The sequence below is a fragment of the Pogona vitticeps genome, chromosome 1 (assembly GCF_051106095.1).
Source record: "Pogona vitticeps strain Pit_001003342236 chromosome 1, PviZW2.1, whole genome shotgun sequence".
In the NCBI taxonomy this organism is placed as follows: Eukaryota; Metazoa; Chordata; class Lepidosauria; order Squamata; family Agamidae; genus Pogona; species Pogona vitticeps.
In genome coordinates, this window is record NC_135783.1 from 282,709,994 (window position 1) to 282,731,141 (window position 21,148).

At 42.9% G+C, this 21,148-nt stretch overlaps 1 protein-coding gene and 1 long non-coding RNA gene across 3 annotated transcripts in view; one reads left to right on the forward strand and one right to left on the reverse strand.

The window, feature by feature from the left end:
- PAMR1 (peptidase domain containing associated with muscle regeneration 1) overlaps positions 1-13,359 on the reverse strand; it is a 62,040-nt gene extending 48,681 nt beyond the window's left edge. Inside the window, exons 1-2 of one of the 2 annotated variants that reach the window (XM_020782875.3) lie at positions 13,143-13,359; positions 1,675-1,851 (exon numbers count right to left, since the gene is read on the reverse strand). In XM_020782875.3, coding sequence (XP_020638534.2) covers positions 1,675-1,851; positions 13,143-13,218 — 253 coding nt within the window. In that variant the 5' untranslated portion in view covers positions 13,219-13,359. Of the gene's footprint in view, positions 1-1,674; positions 1,852-13,137 lie in introns of both variants that reach the window. The other variant, XM_020782877.3, reaches the window with a different exon arrangement.
- On the forward strand, positions 1,935-18,600 carry LOC140703137 (uncharacterized). The gene is made up of 2 exons (XR_012082478.2): positions 1,935-13,194; positions 13,482-18,600. It is a non-coding gene; the product is annotated as an uncharacterized LOC140703137 (long non-coding RNA).
- Positions 18,601-21,148: the final 2,548 nt, after the last annotated feature.

Consider the following 21,148-nt stretch of genomic DNA (forward strand, 5'->3'; position numbering starts at 1 on the left):
CAAGATTAGACCACTGTAATGCGCTCTACATGGGGCTACCTTTGGGGCTGCTGCGGAAACTTCAGGTGGTGCAGAATGCGGCAGCCAGATTACTCAGTGGAGTGAGAAGATACCAACACATTTCACCCACACTGGCCGCATTGCATTGGCTGCCCATCCATTTCTGCATTGACTTCAAAGTGTCGATGCTTGTGTATAAAGCCCTAAACGGTTTAGGACCTCGATACTTGGCGGAACGCCTCCTCCCACCAAGATCTACCCGTGTCACTCATGCGAGCCAGGAGGTGAGACTGAGGAGCCTAACGCCGAGGGAGGCCCGGAAGGAAAAGACGAGAAATCGGGCCTTCTCGGCGGTGGCTCCTCGTCTCTGGAACAACCTACCCCCTGAGATTCGCGCGGCTCCCTCGTTGGGTATTTTTAAGAAACAATTAAAAACATGGATGTTTAGGCAGGCCTTCCCAACAGATAACTCCTGACGATTTTTCCCTCCCCTATAGCTTTCCTATTTTGTTTAATAATTTTTTCTTTTTTTTTCTTTTTTGTTAAGTAATATGGTTATATGTATTTTATTGTATTATTCTTATGTTGTTAGCCACCTAGAGTGGTCCTCACATGACCAGATAGGCGGGATATAAATTAAATAAATAAATAAATAAATAAATAAATAAATAAATAAATAAATAAATAAATAAATAAATAAATAAATAAATAAATAAATAAATAATTTCAAAACTTAAAATCCAAACATGTCTTGAGTAGATGCTTCATCTGCATCTCAGTCTGAAAAATCTGAACAGTCTGAATCTCTCTCTCTTCCTCTTTTTTTTTTTTTTTTTAAATGTATTATGAACAAACATGCAGTGCTACAGAGGTATAAGGTTGACAAAGCATAGACCAGAACAACAGAAACACAATTGACTCACATATATTAATAAACAGAACAGGAGATAACACACCACAGTTGTCAGTTCACCCTGTCACAATTGTGCCAGGCAACAGGAACAAGTAATAAAAGACTGAGGATCTGTGGTTGGAAAAAGCACAACATGTCTAAATCTCCTTCTAGCTCCTTGACTTCATGACAGGGAGACTCTTGACTAAAACAAGCTGTTGGACTAGATTAATAACAGAGCGTTCTCCTTAAAGAATACTACCTTTGGAAATCTAAACATCTTCTTTAAGTAATATATGCTAAAAGACAGGCCAAAGATAAACTATCATCTCTAATGGAAATGTATTTCTCATGACTTCTTCCTTATTCCTTTGCCTTCTTTTTTTCCCCCATCTTCCTTTGCTGAGGAATTCAACAACCTGGTTCCTCTCAAGTTTTGTTTTGCTTTGCTTTAAACAGGCTTTGGAGGCTAAAATCTTCATCCTTGGTCTCAAAGCCAAGGATGACTTTAGCCTCTGGAGGACTTCCAGGCATGCATGGTGAAATTTCAGCTCCTGGTGTTAGTTTCTATTCCTAGCAAAGAGGACATGCCATGGACAATATGCTAAATGCATTAACTCCCATCACCATAGTGAGTCGTTTGTATTGGCATCCATCCACCCATCTCCAAGGAGAGAAAAACAGTGTGCATTCGCCACCTGGCTGCAAGCAGGATCACTGCATGTTTATACAACGACGAGAACTGAATAGGTTGAAGACATCTGGGTAGTAAATCAATATACCTGGGTGAATTAGGCAGGAGTCGCATTCATTGTCCTCATTCCTGCAGCAGGGGATGGTGTAACCTACTACTTCTTTCCGCCCAGGACATACACACTTGATCTGATCATATTCACAACACTCCCGACACATGATATTCCATTCAGCTCCTGGACAGTTTTCATTGATCACCGTATACTCTGGAGAAAAGTAAAAGAAGAAGAGAGTGGGTGGGAGGACCCAATTAATTATTGACATAACACAACCCATTCCATTCTGGGCCAATCAATGTGTTATGCAGGAGATCTGGGATCAGATGACCTGGCACATTCTTTTTTTAAAAAATGGAATGCAGATTTGGGGAAGCTACTAATGTAGGAAAAGCAGTGGGATGAGGCCTCTTAAACATTCCTCTTATATCATTTTTACGTGTTCTGAAGGTTTTTCTTCCTAACGTTTCACCAGTCTCTGTGGCCGGCATCTTCAGATTGATTCGACAATAAGGGGTAGTCTGCTTTGGGGATACTTGAAGCTAATTTTGCTCTGTACGTCCCTGCACTTCTGTGCACCTAGAGGTGGTGTTTTTTTAAAACTAACATTCAAAACTTTGCAACATAAATGACGTTACACACACACACACACACCGGACTAAGTTTCATATACAGGCATGGCAATGAGTGTGGGATCCATTGCTTATTAGACTGGGTGTATTCTCGAATTGTCTTGCTTTTTCTTTCAGGTAACTACAATGAGTCTTCATTACATTGACAAATGAGTATATGTGTGATTTTGGGGTGGATAACTGACTGTCTAGTGCAGAATTTGATAGAATAGGTCAAAATAGTGCCAGGATCTACCTTTCTCCTCTGCCCTTCTATTTTGTTTTATTTAATTTTGTAATGCCTGCTGTTCCTTATTTTCAGAAACATTTATTTCTTGTTGTGGTTTCTTGTGCATATTCCAGAGTGGGTGGGTACAAAGAATTCAACATTTTGATAAGTAGAAGCACTTGGCTAGTAATCAGGGACACTGAGGAGACATCTTCCATGCTCCCAGACTTTTTCTGAGCATGACTTCGATGGGGGGCCGGGGATGAAGCAAGAAAGCAAGCTACTAGGAGTTTTGCCCACAAAGTGAAAGTCCGCCATATTATCAAGGTTTATGGTGCCACATAGTACCAATAACATCACCAACGCCAGTTCACACTTCTGTTTTCCACATTTTCCACTTCAAACCACTTCAATTTGGTACAGGCCACCTCCAGATCAACTTACAAGAGGGCAATCATGATTGATACGGGAAATAGTTATACCGAAATCAGACAGAATGGTATTCATACAACTCAAAATCAAATGAAATGTATCTTGAGATCTTAACCGATAGGACAAAAGGAACAAGACATAAATATTCTGTATTAATAAATACATTTAATGTGTCAAAACAAAAATGGTAAAATTACCTAATGGTGATTAACACATCCCAAATATTTAATGGAAATCCAGTCTTGGGTGTTAGCTTATGTGGCGGAATGCCCACGTCACTCCTGTCCATCATATGGAGCTCAAGTACAGGAGGGGCAGAATTAAAGTGAAAGACAGTTAGAGAGAAAGGGAGATAGATAGGGAATGGAAATAAGAGAGTTAGGACATTGAATTGAGAGAGTTAAGACAGAGATTGGAAAGTTGAAGTGTTATAGAGAATAGGAAAGAGTTAAAAGGAATAGAGAATAGATAGATGGTCAAAGAATATTGTTAAAAGTGGTTATTGTGAATAAAAGCACATACAAGCAAACATGTAATCAAATTCAATTTAATGAATGATCCACAACAGCTTAGTTTGAAGATTAATTGTTAATATCCAGCAGAACAAATCTATTTATATATTAATGTGTCAAAATCAATGTGATGCAATAAGACAGTTGCACCTTGTAGGAACAGGTCAAGAGAACACAGATCTAGTAAAGACAGAAATGTATCATGATATGATTGAAACATTTCTTTCCTGTCCCATGGCCATATCAATACAAGACTGGGTCCCTAGGCTTTCAGGTATTTCGAGGGCCCTCTGCAGAGTGCAAAGAGCCTTTAAAAACTGGAGCCGTAGGGCATCTCAGAAAAAAAATTGATGGGACCTTAGTCCCTGGGGGCGGGGGGGCTAGGCTTCAGCCTAAGCCTTATGAATAATACAGTCCTGTCTAAATTTCTTGCAAACCCAGCACTGGTCATCTCCCTTGTTACTCTTCTCATCCTGCTGTGGGTGATGTGAGTTGCAATGCAATACCTCTGCAAGGTTGGACACAGGTCTTTTAAAGTGATTTTTTTTCTTTAAATTTTCTAAGGGATGAGCCATCATGCAACTATGTGGCATCTGATGGACTAACCCGTTTCATTTGGCATGGGCTTTTGTGGACTGTAGCCCAAGTTTTCAGATGTCTGAGTGTAGTTGTAGCATTCATTTATGAAAACACAGGGATGAAGGAAAGGCAAAACATCCAGCAGTTTTACATTCTAACCAGTGGTCATTTATGGGAATTAGCTTTAATTCACTTTAATTCATTTATCTGCACTTGGGCACACCTGTCATTACCTACTTTCTTTCCTTTGCTCTCAATGACCACTATTAAGGCATGTACCCCCCATGACTCTAAGATCATTCCTATCTTGGACCTTTTGCACTTCCCTCCACCCTAAGTTTGTACAACTACCTATCTGCTGAGGTACACTTGGTGCATCAAATGAACCAGGTTACAGTCCAGAAAATCTTATGGCAAACACAAATATGTTAATTTTAAGATGCCACAAGTCTCTCTTTTGTTTTCATGTTGGATGAAATCCACTTTTTTGACCAAAAACAAGAGTCTGCTTCTCCCATCACAGAAACTGTCTGTATATACTGTATACATGAGTCACTCAACACACTTATGCCAAACCTCCAATGCAACTCTATCCAAAATTGCAGGGCTGTGGAACAAGTGATGACAGAAGCCCCTCAAGAAAAATGCTTTTTGTAGCTGTTCTTAGAAAGGAAGAACCAGAAGGTTGATACATGACTTGTTCCAGAGCAAAGCCAACAGAAAGATCCCAAGGAGTCTTATCTACATATTTTTCAAATATTCAGGATAGGTCTAACCCAGTGATAGTGACTTTCCAGAAGTTTCTCAACTCCAGTCACTCCTCATTGTTGGTTATATTGCTTAGGCATGATGGTATCTTTCCTGAAGAGGACGCAGAGGCAGGAGGGAGCTGTGCTTGGGGGACATTTTAATTGGTGAGATCTTTTCTGGTAGGCTGACCTTTGTACTCCCTGATCACATGGTCTGAGAGGGTGGGGCTTTGGCTTTAAATTAGTGCCAGCAGAAGCTCTAAGCCCCTTTCCTGAAGAGGAAGCAGAGGCAGGAGGGAGCTGTGCTTGGGGGACATTTTAATTGGTGAGATCTTTTCTGGTAGGCTGACCTTTGTACTCCCTGACCACATGGTCTGAGGGGGTGGGGCTTTGGCTTTAAATTAGTGCCAGCAGAAGCTCTAAGCCCCTTTCATGAAGAGGAAGCAGAGGCAGGAGGGAGCTGTGCTTGGGGGACATTTTAACGGCGCGCAAAATTCTCTCATTCTATTTTTGACTCTAATCTGCTAAATAGGATAGCCAAATAGCATTTCATACACCTGGGGGCAGGAATGTTTCAGGAGTAGGATCATACTTCCACACTATTAGGGAGCAGGGCGGGCAGGTGGGACTCATCAGCCATGTAAGGCAGCCTATCTAAGAGAAAGAAAACTCTGATTTCAAACCTCCACTGCCTTGTGGCTATATCCACTGATGGAAAAGGCGTCAGGAGATAACCTTGAGGCAAAATCCAGAGCCAGAGTCCCGTAGACAGTTCGTGTTGTTCTGCCAACTCCTGCGACGTCGCTGGAACCAGTTGTATTGGCTCTTGCCTTTCCATTGGACTATTTCAGTGACGTGGAGAGGGGGGATTTGCTGCTTGGGTAACAGCCTATCCTCCATATTATTCTACTCAGGCTTCGTGCTCTGGAGAGGACACTCCAGCTTTGCATACAGTGTCGAAATAACACAGGAACTAGCAGTTATTGGTTATAAGTCTTGCTCGATTGGCGTAGAGCATGATGCCAGGGGCTACATCTGATGGTGGGAGAGCCGAAAAGCAGATCAATAACTCTGCACCATGCAACAATCAGAAGAAAACATCTGCCCTAAAGTTGGGCACCTGGAATGTTCAGACAATGACCCCTGGCTTTTCTGACAACCTGCAGGAAATAGATGACGTGTGCAAGACAGCTGTCATCGACATCAAACTGAGTAGACTGTGGACGGACATTGTTGCCCTGCAAGAGACGAGATTGCCAGACATGGGATCTGTCAAAGAAAAAAACTTCTCATTCTTCTGGCAGGGAAAACTATTGAATGAGACCAGGGAATATGGTATTGGTCAGAAATACTCTGCTGAGATCCATTGTTCCACCTACTGTGGGGAGTGAAAGAATCCTGTCTCTGCAGCTCCACTCATCAGCGGGACTGGTCACCCTCATTAGTGCATATGCACCAACACTGTCATCCACAACAGAAGTCAAAGATAAATTCTATGACGATTTGGCGGCTACTATCAAAAAAGTCCCTGAGAGAGAGCCGCTGTTCATTCTCAGAGACTTTAACGCTAGAGTCGGTGCTGATCACAACTCTTGGCCCACCTGTCTAGGCCGTTTTGGCATTGGGAAGATAAATGAAAATGGCCAACGCTTGCTGGAGTTTTGCTGTTATTATGGTCTTTGTGTCACTAACACGTTCTTAAATAAAAAGCCCCAACACAGATTTTCCTGGAGACATCCAAGATTGAAGCATTGGCATCAGCTTGATTTGATCCTCACTAGAAGTCCTAGCCTTCCTTGTATTACGATCACACACAGTTACCAGAGTGCTGATTGTGATACTGATCACTCCCTGGTGTGTAGCAGAATAAAACTGTGAACAAAGAGATTGCATCACACTAAAAAGGAAGGAAGACCACATATTGACATCAAGAAGATTCGCAATCAAAGAAAAGTGGAGGAAATTGCCCAAGCGCTTCAGGAAACCCTTCCAGGCCCGGCTGATGCAAATGCACCTGAACAATGGGAACATTTCAAGAACACTGTTTATAACACTGCCTTGTCCACATTTGGCAAGAAGACCAAAAAGATGGCCGACTGGTTCAAAGCCCATTCGGAGGAGCTGATTCCAGCCATCGAGGATAAGAGGAGAGCTCTAGCAGCATACAAAGCCTCTCCTATTGAGTACAACTTGCAGGCTCTTCGAGCTGCTCGTAGCCAAGTCCAACAGACTGCCAGTAGATGTTTCAATGATTATTGGCTTCAGCTCTGCTCTCAGATACAGATAGCAGTGGACACAGGTAACCTCAAGGGAATGTATGACGGTATCAAGCAGGCTTTAGGTCCAATACAGAAGAAATCTGCTCCCTTGAAGTCTGTTACAGGCGTGATCATCCAGGACCGAGCACAGCAGATGGAACGCTGGGTGCAGCACTATTCTGAGCTATATTCTAGAGAGAATGTACTTGTAGCATTCGGCCGTGCCCTCACCTGTCCGTCACAGCTAAGCAGTGGAAAAGCAGCCAATGAGGGAACGGAAGGTGGTGCTAAAGGGGGAGGGGCTGAGATATAAAGGTGTGTATGGAGTATGTGAGAGGGATTCCTGAGTCTGTGGGCCTGTGAGCCAGAAAGTCAGTGAGAGTAGGGTTCTCTGTGTTAGTGAGTACAGTGAGTGAGAGAAATTGATTATCAACTTGTGATTTACTTATTATATATTACTGATCAAATAAACAAGTTTAAGTTTTAAAGCAACACATGTCTCACTGAATAATTACTATTGAAACTGAAATATTGGTGGCAGCAACTGTGCAGAAGAGTGAGGACCTCCTGAAGGCCTGAGATAATAGAAGCTTCAGCGCGCTCGCTACAGTAGTAACCGAAGAGGCATTAAATAACATTGAGTGCCTGCCTGTCTTGGAAGAGCTGAACAGTGAACCAACTTTAGCAGAAATAAAAGCAGCCTTGGATTCCCTTGCCTCTGGCAAGGCACTTGGAAAGGACAACATCCCCGCTGAAGTTTTGAAGTGCTGTAAAGAGATCATCACCACCGAGCTGTATGAAGTCTTTTGTCTTTGCTGGAGAGAAGGTGGAGTACCACAGGACATGAAGGACGCAAACATTGTCACATTGTATAAGAACAAAGGAGACAGGGGCGACTACAAAAACTACCGTGGTATCTCTCTTCTCAGCGTTGTAGGGAAGCTGCTGGCCCGTGTTGTGCTGAAGAGACTCCAGGTGCTTGCAGATAGAGTCTATCCAGAATCACAGTGTGGATTTAAAGCTAATAGATCCACCACCGACATGGTATTTTCCCTCAGACAGTTGAAGGAAAAATGCAGGGAACAACAACAGCCACTCTTTGTGGCCTTCATAGATCTCACAAAGGCCTTTGACTTGGTTACCAGGGACGGACTTTTTAAAATACTTCCCAAGATTGGATGTCCCTCAACTCCTTAATATCATCAGGTCCTTTCATGAGGATATGAAGGGCACTGTAGTTTTTGATGGCTCAACATCAGATCCCTTTGACATCCGAAGCGGAGTAAAACAAAGCTGTGTCCTTGCGCCAACCCTGTTTGGGATCTTCTTTGCTGTCATGCTGAAGCAGGCCTTTGGAACTGCAACAGAAGGTGTCTATCTCCGGACTAGATCAGATGGAAAGCTCTTTAATCTCACTAGATTGAGAGCAAAGACTGAAATGCATGCGGGACTTCCTCTTTGCCGATGATGCAGCCATTGTTGCCCACTTTGCTGAAGAGCTCCAACAACTCATAAATCGTTTTAGCAAGACCTGCCAAGACTTCTAACTATCAGCCTGAAGAAAACACAAGTCATGTGCCAGGGCGTGGACTCACCTCCCTATATTACTATCTCCATGCAAGAATTGGAGGTTGTTCATGAATTTGTGTACCTTGGCTCAACAATCTCTGACACTCTCTCCCTAGATGTCAAGCTGGATAAACGCATTGGGAAAGCAGCTACCATGTTCTCTAGACTCACAGAGTATGGTTTAATAAGAAGTTGACAGCATACACCAAAATCCAGGTCTATAGAGCCTGTGTCCTGAGCACACTCCTATACTGCAGCAAGTCCTGGACCCTTTGTGCACGGCAGGAGAGGAAGCTGAACACCTTCCATATGCGTTGCCTCCAACGCATTTTTGGTATCACTTGGCAGGACAAAGTTCCAAACAGAGTAGTCCTAGAACGAGCTGGAATTTTCAGCATGTATACCTTATTGAAACAGCGCTGTCTACATTGGCTTGGGCACGTCATGAGAATGGCTGATGGTCAGATTCCAAAAGTTCTCCTGTATGAAGAATTAGTGCAGGAAAGCCGCCCCCGAGGGAGACCACAGCTGCAATACAAGGACATCTGCAAGCGGGATCTGAAGGCCTTAGGAATGGACCTCAACAGATGGGAAACTTTGACGTCTGAGCGTTCAGCCTGGAGGCAGGCGGTGCATCATGACCTCTCCCAATTTGAAGAGACACTTGTACAGCAGATTGTATTTGTCTTCAATGTGGAAGAGATTGTCACTCTCGAATTGGCCTTCTCAGCCACACAAGACACTGTTCCAAGACTTCCATACAGAGCACGTTACCATAGTCTCTCGAGACTGAAGGATGCCTACTGGCCGATGGTATCTGAACCAATAACACATGGAGAGTCATCTGGTTTCTATTCCTAGTCAAACCCCTTACAAACTCATTTAAGAAATAGAGTTGCTTGAATTTATTTTTTTTAAAAAAATAGACAATACAAGGAAGCTTGGCACCTATCGCAGCTTCAAAGAAGAAAAATTTGTCAAGATTACAGCAAAAAAAGAAACAGTTAGGTTCCTTTCTCCAACTCCTGGAGGTACTCACATCTTCCCTACAACTGCTATTTACATACTGTATTTTTAAAAAATACACATCAACATTTTTCCCAAGCAACTAACATTATGTCTAATTTTCCTCTAAGTCTCTCTCTTTTTTTCCTGGTTAAGAGCAGTGGAAGACTCCAAAAGATACAGATAATCTCATCCTATACTTCAATGTTTTAAAACTAGCTCAAACTTTCCCTAGCTCCCACATTATGGTCATATATATGGAACTTCAAAAATTTTCTTGGCAGAAAGAATGGATGACATAGTCAGTTGAAGTTTTGACACACAACATAACTTTTTGACCTTTCAGCAAATCTGTTTGCTTCTCTGAAGGTCTGCCACAAAATCTGAGAATTTTTCATGAGTCTGGGGGAGTGGACAATGCATGGAATTTGAATGGACTTTTCCAATCCTGTGATCATCAGAATGCTTCCCCCCCCCCCCCCAAATGCTTAAAACAACTCCATGATGGGATGAGGATGGACATGGGTTTGGAAGAATCAGAATCTCTAGAAAGAATCATTGTCACAGCATTGGCTACTGGAAGATCTTACTGTTGTGTTCTGCTTTACAAGTATGACTCACTGGGGGTGGGAAGGGTGTTACATAAGCAATATCTATACACAGATAGTGTTCAACACATGGTATAAAACAACTTGTTTGGAATGCAACCTTATGAATCATTTTTCCAAACCTTCCAAAAATTCCCAAGCAAGTTGAGTACATAAGGGTGTGATCTTCATGCAGGGAAATTGTTTCCTTCTGATATATTTTTCTGTATATTAAATAATCAGAACTGCATTAGTGCAGGCATGGTATTGAAACTGGAGGTGCTTCTAGGAAGTGAACCTGCACTTCACTCAGTGCTGTTAATCAGTCAATGCTACAGTCAGGACAGGGTTCCCATTTCCAGCCAAATGTTGCAATCCCAGCCAATTCTAGCACATACATGCATCATATATATTCCACCACTTGGAAGGCAACAGATATAGAGAAATCAATAGCATAAAAGGTACTGTTACTACATAACATAACTACAAAAATTACCCCTGATCTGAACTTTTGAGTAGTGACAAATAGCTGTGTGGTCAGTTACAAACGTCCATCACTGAGAAGGCAGACTAGTGCTGCTAAAAGAAAAGCAGTTTGCCTCAGAAACTCTGCAAATATCAGAGGTGGGTGTCTGAACTTCAAAATATAAAATGAATGTTTAGAACCCTTGGTTTTCTGCTCCAACACTTATTTCACTGATGGCAAATTGATGAATCCTCCAGATATTGAAACACATTTGCTCTTGCAAAGCACACTAAATAACCCTTAACCTTAATCCAGGCTAGCAGAAAGCACTTTCTGCCCCTCCCTCCCACCGCGGGCTAGGTGGGAAACGAGAATGAGGTCCTGCTGGCTTGAGGAATCTGAGCAAAGTAACCTAGGGCTACACCTAGGTTTAAAATACTCTACAAGGATGTCCTCTTATCCAGGTTTCTTTGTTTTAATCACTAGCAAAATGTTAAGTTTTGTATGTCTGCATTGCAGACATACCATTCACCATGTAAGAGTGATGTAGCCTGTGGATGACCTGCCATGTCTTCATTGAAACCATCTGGGAACTAATACATAACTACTAACAGAAGCTGCTTTCAGACTGCCCTGATGAAGGCAAATGTTCTTGCTAACACAAAATTATACTTAATTATCAAGAAGGAAATCCTGAGTTAGACCATTACTTAGCTGCTATCAGTACCATGTGTTGGTTTCTCTCCCTGCTCCCTAGCCTCCTACCTAGCCTCAGTTTCTCCTCATTGCCTTTGCCTGCACAGTGGTCAGTGGACTGAGGGGATGTGGAGGCTCCCTAAATTTGGGGACAAAGGCATGGTAACTAAGTTTTTGCTATCAGCGCTGCTTTAGCATCAAGGCACAACGGTGAGCTTGTAGTAAAATGCACTGTAAATAAATCCTTAAGAGGGAGCTGCTTATCTACTTTCTGCAGACAACTTACTAAAGCGGAGTGTAGCTGGACCAGACACTCTTGCCTTCCTTCCTACCATGAATATGATCCTATCACAAACATAGCTCTGATGATTTTAATGGGACCAGCAGAGAGAGAGAGAGACAAAAGGTCTGCTGGCCCTGAGGAAACTGCCAAGGAAATCCATTTTATTTGACTTTGATCCTTTCAAACTCAACAGTAGACCTGATGTATAGCCTTACATATGGAGTTATTTATACACACTGTGAGCTTCAGTGCATGGAATGCCATAGTGTTTACTTAGTATGTGTGATTTTTTCCCTTTTTCTTCTTTTGCTGCTTTTCTTTTCTTTTCTTTTCTTCATGAGGCACCTTTTGTTATCCAGATAACATGTGTCCATGCCTTTTGCTTTCAAAAGACCACCACTTACTCTGTATATACATCAGAGTCCCAGAACACGACACACATTTTACTTTGACACTATTTTCACAAATCATTATTTTATCATGTATTTATACCTGCCTTTCTTCCAAGAAGCGGAAGGCAGCATGCATTTTTATTCTTCATTTCTTTATGTGCCCAACAACCCTATGAGGTGGGCCAGGCTGAGCGATAGTGACAAGCTCAAGTAAATGACTGTACTTTGTCCCAGTTAACCCATCCAACTCTAAAGTCTACATCACACTGCCTCTCCAACTTCTAATAGACATTATATTTTGGCTTATTTCGGAACCCATGTGTATCCCTTTCTTTGAAATAAGCCATTCTGAGTAGTAACGCTGAACTGCAATCTGAGAGATCCTGCCAAGGATTCTGGCAGCAAACATTTTATCAGGCAACAGCATGGCCTTGGCAACCCCAAAGCTGCCAAACAGCTTTTTTTTTTGCAAACGAAAACAGTGCACTTAGAGATAGTCCCAGCAAGTCCATCTTTCCAGGGAAGCATCTTTGCCCTTTCAGTCAAGAAGGAATACCATGCATGTTAGTTCAGCGGTCCAACATTTTAAAAAGAACCTTCTTTAGGAATATTTTCCCTTCGAAGTAAGAGGGCACAGGCGAAAATAAAGCATGAATGGGGAATCAAGCGCAGCTTTTGTTTGGCTCCCGGCCACTTCTTTCTTTAGAGTAAGACTGGAAAGGGGGGGGGGGAGAAATCATCTCCCTGGCAGACCAAACTAACAGCACTTTGTAGAATAAGAGCCGTCTCAACAGCTTTCTCCTCCGTCCGGTCAGTGATAGGAAAATAAAACAAGACGTCGGCGGTCGGAGAGTTATGTTGAACGACGGCGGGCATTGGGTTCAATCTCCCCCCCCCCAAAAAACACACAGACACAAACGCTTCCAGAAAGCTGTCCTAGGAGAACCTCTCTCTCACACACACACACACACACACACACACACACACACACACTCTTTGCAAAGCAGAGTCCCTTCCGCGAGGACCACCTCTTGCTTTCACCGCAGAGCCCGGGAGCTAAAGGGGAGCCGGCCGGCCCGGCAGCCATCCTGCTCAGCCTGCAGCATCGCCCGCCGCTCGCCTACTTACGGTACCTCTTGGCAGGCACGAAATGAAAAGGAGCTGCAGGAGGACGGCGAGTCCGAGGTGCGTCCCGGGAGCGGCTTCCATGATGCGGGGGCTCGTGCGAGGGAGAAGGTGGGTCTCCGCGCTGCTCCGGGAGGGAGGAAAGCGGAGGAGCCGCTTGTGGACCAGGACCTCAGCGAGCCGGCCTTGTGGGGAGGCTCTCCGGTTTCAAACCTCGGCTGAGACCGAGCGGGGCGGGGGGGGGGAGAGAGAACTACTTTCCTGAGGCTCCTCAGAAGCGCGACGACGTCAGCCCCCCCTCCACACACAAACCTCACAGCTGCTACCTTAACCCTTTCTCGGCTCAGGCGGGCCTTCGGTGTCGTGAAGGGTGACCGACCTCAAGAGCAGGACCGGTTTGAAGTTGAACGTCGATCCACCCCCCTCCCCCTTCGCGCCACTTTTCATCCTGAGGGGAGGCAAAGGCATTCCAGATCAGGGACGAGACGGAGTAACTGGCCGTGTGCTTTTGATAGTGAAAGGTGACCAAAAGGGAAGTACCCTCTTTTTTTTAGGACTACTACCCTCAAAAACTGGCTGGAGAATTCGGAGAATTGTAGCCCAAAATGTCACTTTCCCCATCTCTGAGGATTCCTAGGTAGGGCCATCATTCATCGTTTGGGCCAGCAAGTTTTGTTTCCAAGCTCAGTGAGTTGGAGGACACGACTGCCTGAGCCAGGAGTCTCTCTTCTTCCTGGGGAAACAGCCAAGCTGCACAGTCCCATGGTGCTCCCAGAAGATGGCAATGATAAAGCTCTTTGCGTGCTTTGTACCATTAAAACTCTGGCAAGAGTTGCCATGTCAGAATCAAATTGATACCATGTGATTATTATTTTTGAGAAGTAATGAACATGTGCAAAATCCAGAGGGAGTGTCATGAACAAAGATGGCCAAGAAACACCTGGTCCCTGAGATGACTGGCTTATTAAGGCAAATGAGTGAACGACTGCCCCACTTCTGCCTCTGGCTACCACCAGGCATGCTACTGGCCTGCTTAGCTATAGCAAAAGGCCTCTCCATTTGTGTGTGTGTGTGTGTGTGTGTGTGTGTGTGTGTGTGTGTGTGTGTGTGTGTGTGTGTGTGTGTGTGTGTGTGTGTGTGAGAGAGAGAGAGAGAGAGAGAGAGAGAGAGAGAGAGAGAGAGAGAGAGAGAATATCTCTGGCTCCTCCAGTCATTTTGCCCTGTACTTTCAGCCCCACCAACCACAGAGGGCACCAGCCACCACTGCTTGACTCCAAATGGGGCTCCCTAGAGAACCTCACCCTCTTCTGTAGCTCTAAAAGGCGGAATGCCTCTGTGCATTGGAAATGGAGTGAGCCTATTCTAACCAGACCCAAGTAAATCCATGGTGGCAAATTAGGACTTCCAAGAACCTGGCATCAATGCAGGCTCATTTCCAGGCATGAAGAGGCCATAGCTCAGTTGTAAAGTACATGGTTTAAATGCAGACATGCCCAAGTTCAGTCCTTTGCCATTGCCAAAGGCACAGGAGAGACAATTTGATTTGGGCACCCATTATAAGGCATGTTCCTGTTTAGACACGCTGCACTTAACAGCATTCAAAAATGTCCTTCCAACTTTTCAGTTCGAGTTCTTTCGTACTTTTTGCTCCAACACATACAACACTACTGTACTTTGGTTTGAAAACATAATGTAGCTTCTTGAGAGACATTGTGGCTTTCTTCAATGTATGTCATCTAGGCATACTGAAAGCTAGGGTCAGGCCTAATAGGATAGGACACCCAAGCTGTATGAACTCTTTACTTAATCGGCAGTATAATCCTGTCTGGTACATGTTGAGTATCACCAATTATCAGAGAAGTCAGCTGAAATTTCTTCAAGCTGGAGCTAGGAGCTACCCCAAAGGACAAGAGGGGGAATGAGAAAAATGCTTCCTGGTGGGTGTGAAAAGTGCAGTTCTGCACTTTGAACTGGAGAAAAAAAGAGCTGGGATTTTCTAGCCAGAATTGGCTGAAACTGAGGTTGAAGCTTGGGGCTGGCTGACGGCACAAGTTGATCTTTAGGAATCTGATGCAGCCTCAGCAATTTGCTGATGGCAGAACAGCTGCCTTTTCCCCTCTACTGTGCTCAAGTTATACTTTTGTAAGTAAAATAAATATTGCAAGATATGAATGGTGATCTCTAATGCAGAGAAGAGTAAAATCTGTCTCTAGCACCATTCATAGAACTGAAGAGAGGAAGTACAACTGTTATGTATACCCTGCAGATCTTGGATATGTTTTGCAAATCCTCCAGCTAGTGGCTTTTTGAATCTCTGTAACTGGCAGTAGTCTAATTAAAGATTCTCAATATATTTACTTCTCCCTTCAGCACATTAGTGAGGGCATCTTTCAGTAAAGTAGGAGCAAAGTACCTGTCTCTAAAATGCTGCTTTTAGAGGAAATGCCAGGCTGCACTGTAACATCAGGTGGACATTTCTATGATATAGATGGAAGATTGAAACAAGGAGTGCCTTCTGCCCTTTGAGCTAAAAAGCTCAGCCACATGTGCACACAATGCAATATCCAGTATTTTTAAACCTCTGCACATTTTTATTCGCATTCTTACAAGCAAGAATGGTATGTTGGGCTTATGAACTGTGCATATATAATGCAAACCTGATGCTGATGCTGCTTTGAAATGCACCTCACAAGTACCTGCTTCTGTGTTCACATGCAAAGACTTATCATCCAGAATTTCTGTACAACACTACAGTAAAATACTGTAAATTATCTGAAATCTACAATCAGCTGCATATGAGAGGTTTGCCAGATGGTGGAGGAAAACCACCTGTGGGACAAATTTGAAACCCCTTCCATGTGGCAACAGTTTTACGGGCATCCACACAGAACTGGGCATGATCTAAGTCCACAGAGCCATCATTTTGCTTTCCATAATTCAAAATAGGCCAGAAGCTGAACTAGAAATAATAGTTCAAACAATACCATGTATTTGTGGCACCAGTAACATAATAAAAATCTTTCAAGGGGGATTGCTATGTTAATTTGTTGCAGCCTGAAGAGTGTCATGACTCCATAAAGAGTAAAATGTTTTACCCAGCATAGGCTTTCATGGACTGTAGCTGACTTCATCAGAGGCAAGATGCAAGATTACATAAAACATGTAATATCCATCCTATGCAAGTCATCCCACCAGGGTGCCAGGGGGACTGGCACAGTTGCCTGCCCCAAGTAAATTCTGGAAAATGAAATGAAACCTGTTCTGAAACCACTGGAAAGAAAAAAAATACAGGAATAAATGGAATACCAGTAGAACTATTACAAACCACAGAGACTTAGCCAAAATTCTGATAAGAATATGCCGACAAATCTGGAAAATAAAACAGACTGGCAACATTCAATATACATTCCAATATCCCTAAAAAGGAAATGCCAAGGAATGCAGTAACTATAACATTATTGCTTTAATTTCATATGCAAACAAAGTGATGCTCAAGGTGTTGCAACAAATGCTTTTGCCTTATATGGAATAAGAAATGCCTGAAGTTCAAACTGAATTCTGAAAAGGAAGAGGCACTCAAGATCATATTGCAAATATCCATTTGCTACTTAAGCACCCCAAAGAATTTCAGAAGAATATCAGTCTTCGCTTTATAGACTACAGCAAAATCTTTGACTGTGTGGATCATGAGAAACTGTGAGTCATCCTGACAGAAATGGGTGTGCCACAGCACTTTAAGAGCCTTGTGGCGCAGTGGTTAAACCGCTATACTGCAGCCAAAACTGTGCTCACAACCTGGGGTTCAATCCCAGGTAGTGGCTCAAGGTTGACTCAGCCTTCTGTCCTTCCGAGGTCAGTAAAATGAGTACCCAGCTTGCTGGGGGGGGGGCAATGTGTAGCCTGCATAATTAACTTGTAAACTGCCCAGAGAGTGCTTGAAGCACTATGGGGCGGTATATAAGCAGCACGCTTTGCTTTTGCTTTACTTGATTGTCCTGATATGCAATCTGTATTGTAGAGAAGAAGCTACTGTAATGACAAAATATGGAGAGACAGAATGATTTGTTATAGGCAAAGGTGTAAGACAAGGGTGCATTTTATCCCCTTATCTGTTCAGTCTGTACACAAAATATGTCATATGGAAAGCCAGATTCAGATAATGGAGGAGTGAAAATTGGAGGAAGAAACATCAGTAATTTAAGATATGCAGGTGACATCATCTTACTGACAAAAAGCAGCAATGTCTTGAAATGACTTTTCAGGAAAGTGAAAGAAAGAACTGCCAACGCAGGACTGCAGTCAATCAATAAGAAGACCAACAATATCACTACAGAAGAATTATAGGACTTTAACGTTGACAATGAAGAAACTGAAATTATTTGAGATTTTGCATCCCTTGATTCACTCATCAATCCAAATGGAGAGTGTGGCCAAGAAATCAGAAGCCTGGAACTGGCAAGCACAGCAATGAATGAATTAGAAAAGATCATCACATGAAACAATGTTTCACTAGAGACCAAGTCCAAGATGATCTGCACTCTTGGATTTTCTGTCACCATGTATGGACAGTAAAGAAAGCTGGTAGGAAAAGAAATGATTCATTTGAAAAGTGGTGCTGGAGAACAGCTTTACAGATATCCTGGACTGCAAGAAAAATGGACAAATGGGTTCTAGATTAAATTACACTTGAACTATCTCTGGAGGCAAAAAATGATGATACCGAGACCGTCCTTCTTTGTGCACATCATGAGAAGACAGGATTCTCTGGAAAAGACAATAATTCTGGGAAAGGTGGAAGGCAGGAAGAAAAGAAGAAGACCAAATATGAGATGGATTGACTCTAGATTTCAGAGAGGACAGAAAGCCACAGGCTTGAGTTTACAATAGCTGAGCAGAGTTGTTGAGAACAGGACATTTTGGAAATCACTCATTCATAGAGGTGCTATAAATCGGAGACAAGTTGATGGCACATAACAACAGCAAGGTGCCTTGAGACTACTTGTCATTTAGAACAGGACTCGTAATGAAGATGTTAAAACGAGGAACCATCACGGTAGAATGGAAGGAAAACCAGAAACAGAATCAAAAGCAGAATCACAACTGCAATAGATTGTCTTTAAACAGGAGGAGGAGGAGGAACAAGTGCTAGTTTATGATCTCATTTATGTTTCTGGGCAATGGACCAGTAAAACACAGCCAAACGGATATAACTGTATAGTGGAACTAAACAAAGCATGTGTTTTCTTCAATGTTATTTGATGTCTTGCTTTGGTTTTCCTCTTAAAAGAATTTGGAGTTCTTTCTTACATATAGTGTACATAATGTATATCTTTACCGTGACAATATGGTCTGTTTTTTTTTTTTTTAATAACATAAGCAAATCCTGGAATAATTATGAATGTAATTAGAAATGTTACTTCCCATTCACTAGCATTACAGAAATAAACTGATAAAATCAAGACTGCAGTTGTGTCAAAACAGAGAGTATATGTATTGCTAGGAGAACAAGCGGTGGCCCTCCAGATGTTGTTGCACTTCAGCTCCCATAATCTCTTGTCACTGGCTATGCTATAGAGATATCTTATGGGAGTCACAGTTCAACAATAGCTGGAGGTCCATCAGCCCAGCACTGATATAAAGCCCTGTTGGCATGGCGAAGTTTCATGTTAACCATTCATTCATTCATTTATTCATTCGTGAAAGCTCAGCAGTTTAGGTATCTGACTGTGAGCCAGAGGTTGGGTTTGATTCCATACTGTGCCTTCTTGACAGGGCTTGGACTTGATGATCTATAGCAGTGATGGCTACCCAAGTGCCCAAACTGGGGGGGGGGGACCTAGTGGGTGGTGGGCTGCAGCGGAAGTGGAAGTGGTGGAGGAAGGGGGAATCCTGGGCATGGAGGTGCCTCCAGACCCCACTCTGGATCCACTTCCAATCATACCCAACCCCTGCCAGCATTAGTTGCTCCAGATCCTGGCCCACCACCTGTCGGTGTGCTAGCATTGTGGCTGCAGCTGCCTCCTCAGGCTTGGCTGCCAGGGGTAGCAATCCGGCAACTTATGGCTCCTGTGCCCACCGAGAGGGCTCTGCGTGCCAATTGTGGCATGTGTGCCATAGGTTCATCATCACTGATCTATAGGGTCCCTTCCAGCTCTGCAGTTTTAAGATGATAGTTTTGTATCATTTGTAGGCTTCCTTTCTCCTGATGATGAAATCAAAGGCAGCTCACAAAGTTAAATCAAGTAAAATTAAAAATATAATAAATTACACAAAAAAGCAATTGAATGGATTTAAAAGTGATTTAAAACATTCAAAACTTTAAAAACAAAATTACTTAGCTAAAAACCATCATCCATTTTTAAAATTAATTATCAGTTATAGTTAATGAAAAAGCTTTCATCCAGGTACATAAAATATACTGCAACTTTTACTGAGTGACATCTCAAAGTTTTATTTTTTTCCTGACTCTTTGGGAATTGCAGTGTATTTTGCAGTATAAAAATCTACAGATGTGTTTATGAGTGCAGAATAGTAAGTATTCTACAGAACCCAAACACCTAAGCCCTATTCAGGTGTTGTAGCCTGAAAGCAATCTGTGTGATAACCGTTGTAGGGAACAGGGTGTGGGTGTAAGTTCCTACCCCAAGGCTCTCCCAGATGCCAACCAAACCTTCATGCATTGAGGACAATAGTCTGAAGAGGCACTTGTAAAGCATATTTGGTTGCACATGTGTAAAGTGCTTCCATGATCCGGAAGCCTGCCTTATCAGGGCAGCTGATCAAGGAAGTGCTGTAAGCACATTCTCCTGAATGTACGCATGAGCACCTCTTCTGACCTTCACAGCCAAAACAGACATGTTCATATGAGCAAGAATGTTTGTTTTCAGCTGCTGTCGGCCTTCCTTTTCTACAAAGTGTGTATAATTTCAGACAATTCCTGTCTCAAAAATAGCACCAGTGTTTTCCCATTTTGAAACAAATAAAATTCTTGTTTTGAACCCAACATATTAGGAAATGGATGTAAAGCCTGAAGGAAAACAGCTGTTGTTGTTTACTTTCAGGAAAGCTTATTGTTAATGGCATTTTCTATCCCAAAAACAAAATCGACTCTGCTGAGGGAGACGCCCCCCAAAGAATGGTCATTCTTATCCAGGCACCTTACAGCACATCATTTTAACACTGCGGTGGCCCTTATGAGAACATTTTCCATATATGTTGCCTGGTTTCCCTATCTACTGTCCTAATGCAGAAATGACAGCCAGGACAGGGATAGGATGTTGGCTTTTTCTGTCAAGTGGTGCCAATATATGTAATATCTTTAGTTACAGACTTTTGTCTGCTCAAAGCTGATGGGGAGAAGTCTCCCAGTACATTTCACCCAATGCAGAAATACGAATTAATCAGTGTTGGATGTCGCAATGCCATAACCAGGTTGCCTGCCCATGTCAATGACTCTTTTCAGAGTATACGATTCCTTGGCATTGTATCAACCCCACACTTAAGGAGATTGTTTTCCCAGAATAATTTGCACATTGTGCCAGGAACAGACATTTTCTTCTGAACTCAACTTCCCATTCTCCAATAAATAGCTCTGTCCTTAGTGTGTTAATGCATTCAAATCTTTTTAAGAACACAACCCACATGTTGTGACATGTAGCCAGTTTATCAGTGACTCTATGGAACTTTCCTGTTTTCTTGTTTCAAGCAGTTGTAAGTGCACAACATTTATAAAGGCCCTTTATCATTCTAAATTGGCAACAGCACCTGGAGATGGGATGCCGTTGTTTCTCCAAGCCTTCATTTTGTCCATGATACACTTCCAAGGGGAGCAGGAGACCAACTGGTGGCTTCAACTCTGTGATGTCACAGGGCTTCCCTACTTTGATGCTGGCATAGTTCCTCCTCTTGTTTCCTCAAAACACAAGCTGTGTTCCTCTGTTTGTTTCACAGATTGGCCAGAATCTGTTAGGTATGCCTGCCAGCATAACTCCATCAGCCTAACATTCAGCAGCTT